This window comes from Merops nubicus, unplaced genomic scaffold, assembly GCF_000691845.1.
Source record: "Merops nubicus isolate BGI_N331 unplaced genomic scaffold, ASM69184v1 scaffold1099, whole genome shotgun sequence".
Taxonomy (NCBI): Eukaryota; Metazoa; Chordata; class Aves; order Coraciiformes; family Meropidae; genus Merops; species Merops nubicus.
In genome coordinates this window covers 1-8514 of record NW_008632788.1, presented here as the reverse complement: position 1 = coordinate 8514, position 8514 = coordinate 1, and the positions used below count along the sequence as shown (strand labels likewise).

The following is an 8514-nucleotide window of genomic DNA, read 5'->3' as shown; positions in this document are numbered from 1 at the left end:
ATAAGCTATTCTTAACAGTAAGTATTTCTATGGATGGGATTTACATGTAACATGTAGATAGCAGCATGATTCTTAATGTACATAAAAGTAAAGATGCTTGAGTTTCTGTAGATGCAGGATTCACTTTGTTAAATCTGGCTTTTGAAACTCTTAACATGAAATTCCTTTGGAAATTCCACTAGAGTTCAGAAACTATTCTTCTGAGGGTGATGAGACTAATTACATCCTCAACTAGAAGTAAATTAATAACATCCATTAGGCAAACAAACAAATACAAAAATATGTACAAATAAGACATGATCGTGATAATTCTGTATACCTTACTCCCACTCTCTACGTGTAGGCTTTAAGAAGCCAACCAAGTTCAATTGGTCATTGTGCTGAATTGGGGTATCATTTTAGTCTTAATAAAGGCTAACTCTACAGACTGTTTTTTCTACAAACACTTCTTCCGCAGGCCAGTCATACTATTCACATAGCTGTTGTTCATAAATACGTCCATGAAAATAGCTGTTGAATTTTACAATTACACTTCTTCCGCAGGCCAGTCATACTATTCACATAGCTGTTGTTCATAAATACGTCCATGAAAATAGCTGTTGAATTTTGGGGAAGCCCCTTTTGAGGTGAAAGTCCTGAAGTTCTTCACAGCACCCAGTCTAGAAAGGCAGGCTAGTCTGAGTCGTCGCTGCTGAAGTAGGAGCTGTCACAGTATTCTGCCATGTAAAGGAATTTATGAATGGTTGGGTTCATCTTTGGTATCCAGTGTCTTGGCACTAGAAACGTTGAAAGATTGAACAAATCCACAAACACCTTGTATCTGTCACTGAAAAAGCCAATCAGAACAATTAGTACTGCAGTATCTGCACGGAAGACACGTTTCAACATCCTCAAGAATCACTCCATCTCTTATTTATGTGACAAGGTTTCTGCACTAACCCTCCTTCTGAGCATTCAGTAACAATCCAATCCTTTTTCTAGTGCATAGCCATGAAACTTAAAAGGAAATACGGTTGCTGTAGTTAAACTTTTCTTCTGAAAATGCAGAGTATGTAAGCTGTGAGCTCCAGACCTACACTTGTGTGGTAGATATGATGCAGAATTTAACTAGGAAGAGCATTAACCTGAAATTAAGGAAGAGCAGGAGGCCTTGCTGAAAAAGATTGTGAAACTCTAATCTTCAACTTCAATCTGTCTGCTTTCTGTTCCACCCTCTGTTACAATGGCTGTGAGGGGAGCCATTGCCTACAGCTGTACATGGAGGTCACCAGCTGCGTATGGTTTTGAAAACAAATTTCAAAGAAGGTTATTTTAGACCTCTTGGAAGATGTTTTAAATATCCTTGTACTTTTTGACATAATGTTTAGAACTGTCGGGATGTAGTTGCAGCTAAAAGCCTTGAATTTTCTAACTAGATGAATCCTCAGATTTTGGGAGAAAATAAGTTCTACCCATCCCAAGAGTTGTGTGCTCAGGCCCCAGCCATCCTTTTAAGTTCCTTTTCTGCTTCATCCAACAGAATGAAACCTGAAGAAGGTGACCAAAAGGACTTATTTTTGCCCCCAAAGGCTCAGAATTTATATGTCAACCTGGTAAGTAAATGTACAGCAGCAGGAGGAGTCACAAAAGAGAAACAACCACCCTCTGGTGTCCAATGAGTCCAAAGACATCTCCTGGAGGTAAGAGTATCTACAAACTCCATTGTTGCAGGTTATGGGAGAGCGCATTATTCTTACCTCACTGTTGAGCGCAAGTACTGGTAGCCTGATGATCCTCCGGTGCCAGCCTTGCTGCCAATCATCCTGTGCACCATGCAGACATGGTTATCTAATGATACAAGAGAAGGACAGGGTCTGTGTTCAGTGCTAAGCTATAATCAACAGATAACATCAAGGTGCATCACTGAAATATTAACGATTATACAGAGATCTGAACAGAGATCCAGAACTACTAGGTCTTCAGCAGTGTAGGAGTTAATTATGCCACTCTTCTGTCAACTAGTATTATTGTTAGACCCAAATGAATTCAATAATTATTATACATTATTGTGCTCTGTTAATACAGAATTAATACATTCATTTATGGATGTCTAGATAGAGAAGGAGCAGAAGGAATGTTTGCATATGAAGAGTTGTCATCATGGTGTTTTGGCAGACATTGGAAAATATATGCCTGTCCCTTAAATAAAATTGTTCACCTAACTTAAAGCACATCATTGAAGCAATAGCTATACGTATGAACAGAAGCAGCTGTTCATCTTTCCTCTTAGCCAAAGTACAAACAAAAGTCACTCCTAACGGATGAATTCAGAAGCTTAAGTCTGAATCTCTAGGTGTAACCAGTCTGAAAGAGGGTGAACATAGCAATTTACTTGCATCTAAAATAAATGGGAGTCTCACAAGCAAAAAATGAAACTTACATCTCCATTTGGTCATGAGGACATCGATATCCATGAGGGAGGTAAGAAGCTGAAAGGGAACCTGAAAACGAGGCTCCTCCCTTGGAAAATAAAGAGGAGACAGTGAGACCTCTCTTGATATGCTCTATTTTTTCAAAGTAGCATTTCACCAGCACATAATGACTTAACATTTATTTTTCCTAAATTGGTAGTGAAATACCAGTAGATACTTGTAACAAATGTTTCTGCTACGTAGGTCTTGAGCTGTGCCTTTTCCCTCATACTTGGAAAAATACTCTAAATCTTTCTAGGACACTTTGTGGAACAGTATTTGCTCATTTTAGTCTAAGGAGCAGCATCTGGACAGAAGCCATCTGCCCAGAGGGGATGTGTGACCTTAACATACAAAAAACTCACCTGGACACAGCTCTGAGCAGCCCAATTTGACCCCCAATCTGGATCTAACTACTCCAGGTTTTTGAGCATGGTCAGGCTAGATTACATTCCAAGGCCTCTTCCAAGCTAAATAAACCTGTGCTACTGTGCTCAACCTTCACCTCTCCTGCTGACAGTAAGCATTAAAGACATATCTTCCAACATTACCTGTAGAAGTAGATCATTAAGGCACCCTTCAGTGCTTTGTAAGACAGGCGTCTTTCTCCTGCAAAATACAAGTGTTCTTAGTTTGGTACTGATTCTCCTGCAAATTCAATGATATTATATGATAATATGCATAAAAAATTAAAAGTGCATATTGACTTATATTAATACAATCTACCTTTACTAAGCAGATGTTCATGGCGTTTTTCATCAAACAACGAAAGTAATACATCTTTCTGTTTTTGGAATTCAGATAATAAGTCATCTTTTTCTTCTGATTCTGGTTTGGCCTTTGATATTTAAAACAAAAACAAGTTTTAGAATTCAACAGAGAAAATTAAGCACTTGAATGACTCATGATGTAACTTCTATTTTTGGCATAAATATTCTGTAAGTTTCTATCTTAAATGTAAGAACTGTATTTCCAAACAAGATAGATGAGTCACTGAATCATTGTCCTCTAAAAACACACAAATGCCATAAAATGTACAATTAAATACCTGTCAACACAATTCAGATGAATGAATGTTCACACAAACTGGCAACTTAGTTCTTTTGGTCTAGAGGCCTTAAAAATGCCTCTTCATTGTTTGAAGTCTGATTTTTTTTTTTTTTTCTCCTAAGGCAAAAAAAATAAATCCTTGGACAGCTATGGGTAAGAAAATTGTAAAAAGTTTAGGTAAGTGAGAAAGCTGTAAACAGATATCGTCGGGAAACTGATTAATTCTTATGTTATGGTGTTTTTCCCATTAAAAATACACTTAAAGCCACAGGTCTTACAGTATTTGGGGATTTTCTTGTGCTTATTTGCCCATGTAATTCAAATGCCACATATTGTTAAATAGAAAAGGGCTGGTCATAGTGACACTTCATATAGCTCAGGGGCCCAAACTTCCTGTTTACTCTGAACTGTAGATGCAAGTACTAGCTAAAGTTCTAGTTTCAGTAAAATCAATTTCAACCCTTCCATTGATACTATCCCTTTGGTTTTGCAATCAAAATCATCTATGTCTCACATGCTTTAAACCATCTTAGATGTGAAATTACAAACTTAGTCAGATTTCCTGAAAAAATGGCTATTTTTTCTGCTTCTTGCAGACAGAGGCTGCTGAAGGTTAATTGAAGTGAGCAAGAAACTCTGAGTGGGCTGAAAGTCTAATTATGTCCGGATGTAATTTTGCCAGCTGTATTTGCTTATAGCTAGATCAGGAGTACATTGTGTACCTGCACCAATGCAAATTCCTCTTCTAGACCTTTTAGAACATTCACTTCAAATTGTCCCCAGAAATTGAAACCTTCTGCATTGAGTCCTGGAGTTCTTTCCAGCCATGCCTTGAATAATAATAATAATAATAATAATAATAATAATAATGTGTTCAAACATTAACAGTGCAAGCACATTACCCTAGAATTACCAGTTACAGCAACATAAATTATACTGCTACAGTTGTTCTGGTTTAACATCCTGTAAAGATGCTTATTGCTGGAGTGAGCATGTCCATGCAGATGATTTATACCTGCATAATGGTGCCATGCAAACACACCCACAGATTGCACGTTAAATTACTAGTGTTGGAAGACAAAAGCTGTCTCATTCTAAGAATATCTTTAAAACCAACTCCCTCGCAGATACAGGAAAACAATCTTATTCCACATATATAGGATAATTGTAAAGATTAATCTCAGAAGGAAAATACAGAACCATCTATACAACCAGTTTTTATCATGCCAGGCTGATCAAGCAGTCTGTTATTAACTTACACCACGATATGTGATGATACAAGACAGAAATTTACTTGGCAGTTAGCAAAAATTTCAGTTTGATTTCCTTTTAATAATGGTAATGAAAAAAGGAGGGGAAAAAATTAAGCATCTTTATGGTCAAACTCCCTTTAGAGGTCATTTAATTTAGCTGCTTCTCATCCAAAAGATACAAGAGCATGAAGTCTTAACAAAAGAATAAAAGCTAGAGAAATTTCCTATATAGTCTGTATCAGGTGTCGTTAGACAAATGGATAGAGCTAATGAGTAGATGCTTTTATTGAGGTTTATACTGCATTATTCTTTAGAAAGTTATGTTAAGTTTATACATGAAAATGACAAGACAGAGAAATTACTATGAGTAATTCATAACTGAGACAAAGTCATGAAATCATGGTAAGTGATAATGAAACATTTGCTGAACATCTTTTGGGTTCTCTTTTCCTTTTTTTTTTTTTCTTTTTTTTTAAATGTCTCTTAGAGCCATCACTAATAGTGGAAATATCTTTGAAGTTTTCCATGAAAAAAAATGTGAATGAAAGAGTACATTTATATTCCTAGCTCATACTTCCACAATGCACTTCAATACTTTTAATAGTCAAGCTTCTCAGACAAGAGGAAAAGCTGTGATAAATCAGTTGGTTTACTAATGACTAACTCTCTTTCACATAAAATTTGGTAAGAATCCAAAAAACAACTGAGCAGAGAATTGCCAGCGTGCTTATATCTCTCAAGGAAGAATTTGTCACTGACAACAATGAAGGACATTCTTGGGAGATGGGGGAAAACAAAGCAGGGTCTAAAACAGACATAGTTACCTCCACAAGTTGCAGCAGCGTTGGTTCTTGCTCTGATTTAAGCAGTAGTTCATAATCCTGTCCCTTGAAGTTATCACGATAATGCCTTCTGTTATAAGGGACTCTCAGACTTTGTGGAACACCAATTTTGTTCTCTAGCAAGCGAAACTGCAGGCTCTGAAAACCTGAGGCTGGGCTTAGGTAGTATCTTTGGGAACAGAAAAAAGATGATACAAAAATGCAGGAGATTATTTTACAGTAATGGACTTCTCTGGTTCTCAACAAAATAAAAAATATGTATTTCACATTTGAAAATATCAAGTAGATACCTGAGTGCTTTTTATATGATTGCAATTAAAAAAAAAGAAAAAAACCTATTTCAATTTAACTACAATGTATGTATAGCATATTGTAATTTTCTAGCTATATATTGTTTGTACATACAGAGACATATGCACACACTTATGTTTGTACTGTGTTTTAAAATGGTATCTTTATGTGTGTGATGTACAGGAGGAAGTGTTAGTGAATGTCATGTCCTTTCCAGACAGAGTGAGCATCTTCACCCCAAATAGCTATTCCAAAAATTTCCACATCATCAAAGTGCCCATGAATGCCTTTATAGGCTTGTTATGTAGGATAATTGCCATGTATATAATAGAATAATGTTCAGAAAAACATTTAGTGAGTTTCATTTCATAGATTCAGTAATGGGATTCTGTCAGAGTTAAATTGTGTGACCATGCTGAAAAAAAAAAATAAATATGAAAAGTTATCTGAAATCCTACATTGCTAGGTAATTGTGATGCACTGTGAGTTGCAAATGTAAGATTTGGCAGATACACATAATCTATTTGATCTTGTGTTTGTGTATCAAATGATGGTATGTTGTTGAAAAGCAGAAGCAAGAATGCATCAAAACAGATGATTACCCCATGAATTTCCCCTGCTGCATCATCTAGCATTACACTACAGAGGTTTCAGATTTCCAAGAGAAGCAAAATTGTAGTTTCATGTGCTTTTCAGTTAGGGAACATTAAAAGACAGAAAGGAAAGGGTACTAAAACAATGCAGAGTGGGTGGGATGCTGGATGGCACTGTGGTCACAAGTCAGACGGGTCAGTGACATGAGCAGAACAAGAACAGGAAGGCAGACAGTGAATGAAGATGTCACACATGGAAGAGTAGCGGAGGGACCTAGCCGAAGTGCAGGAAGAGCTAGAAATGCTGTGGTAGAAGTGAGGCGAGCCAAGGGATTCCAAAGGAAGTCCAGGCAGAAGAGCTGCCAACCATCTAACCCAGCGATGCATTGGGCAGCCTCAGGGTAGCAGAAGTTATTTGGGAGAAAGAAGAGACAGCAATATTTCCTTCAGCCAGCTGAAGCCCCAGCACTGCAGACACCGAAAACACGAAGCAAGGAAACGCCAGGCAAGCCAAGACAGCTGAAGTATCTGCTTAATAACCTACAGAGAGTGCATTTCTCCCTCCCAAGCACTCCTATGATTTGCCATAGAATACCACTGCAACTGTGTAGTGGTAAATTTCAAGTAAACCGTTAACGGAACCAGGACCTATTTCTGTTGCTTTAACTTTTTACTCTGAAATCATTCAGCAGCACCACACTTAAACATTGACAATTAACTTGTACTTCTTTGCAGAGCATGCTGGACTCACACTCTTGCTCAACTTCTTAATTGACCATTGCACTCTAATGCCACGGCTGTCTCTCTAGGGCATACTCTCACCCCACTGAATGATGCACATAAACGAGCTGCTGGCACACATGCAAAATCCACAGTCAGTTCTAAGGATGGGAATCACTAGCTTGTGTTAGCTTACTAAGCACTTACCTGAAATCAAAGAAGTCCAGTGCAGTCATAGTTTCCAAAATTGAGAACTGTTCCACAAGTAACTTCAGAATCATTGAAATTCTGTTCATTCGAGTAATAACCTTCAGCATGTTCCTCTCATCTCTTACCTGTAGAAGAAATAAAGATCACAAACAGAAGGAATGGTCTTCTTTCTATATCCTACCTATATATTCCAGGTCTTTTCACTGTTGTACATCACTACAGTTCTCAAGTCCTTTCCACATAAAATCCATGGCAGCAGAAACTCGTCTTGAATAGAGCCCTGTTGATACTGCAACTATAATTTTGAAAGACTGAAATCTGTTTTTTTTTCTGACTGATCATACATTACAGCTAGGCCAGATATATATTTTTTTCTTGTCTACATTTTTGTCTGAAATAGAAGTCACCCCAAGAAATTAAAATCTAGACCAAAATAATTTATACCATGATCATTTTCAATGGTTACAATACAATTTTAATTATATATGCTATAAGATGATAATTAGGCTTTCTATTATAATCACTTCTATAGTATTCTCTATGTGTGAAGGAGCAAGTCATAAAGCAGGTGTGGAAAGTACTTAAGAGTTGGGAAGCAGAATAATCTGAGCGGTACATCAGGAGAGCACATATAAAAAGGTGTTCATCAGAGATGTGCATTAGCAAGCAGAGGCAATCAGAGAAGACCACGTCTGGTGGGAGAAAGAAAATACTAAATGGAAAAGACAGAAGGTCTCTTCTGAGTAAATTGAACACTTTACTTGCAGAGGAGTCTGCTAAAATTTCTATTTGTTTTAATGGGATTAAACTTGTCTCTAAGACCTGGGCATGCCATCAGGAAATGTCAGACTACAAAAATGAAAGATGATAACCATTTAGTTAATCACCTGCCTCCGTGCTTAACCTTAACATTGACATTTCAAATTCTGATTATAAGCAAAGTTTCATTTTTCACAAAAATAAATTAGAAAAAAATATTCTACTTAAGAACTGATTTTGATCAGTTATAATTTCATATAATGTTCAACTAAAAAGCCAACAAAATTATGAATGTGGACGACAACAGAGAACATTTTTATTGGACATTATGATAAAGGTTCCTTTT

The 8514-nt window shown here is 36.9% G+C and overlaps 1 protein-coding gene across 1 annotated transcript; it reads right to left on the bottom strand.

Annotated features, from left to right (window-relative positions):
• Window positions 1-672: 672 nt before the first annotated feature.
• On the bottom strand, window positions 673-7534 carry TDO2 (tryptophan 2,3-dioxygenase; the record flags this gene model as incomplete). The annotated part of the gene is made up of 8 exons (XM_008947989.1): window positions 673-826; window positions 1737-1827; window positions 2420-2499; window positions 3002-3059; window positions 3177-3288; window positions 4223-4330; window positions 5578-5764; window positions 7407-7534. Coding segments are annotated over 8 exons (918 nt in total), but the record flags the coding sequence as incomplete, so codon positions are not given.
• Between the last annotated feature and the right edge of the window lie 980 nt (window positions 7535-8514).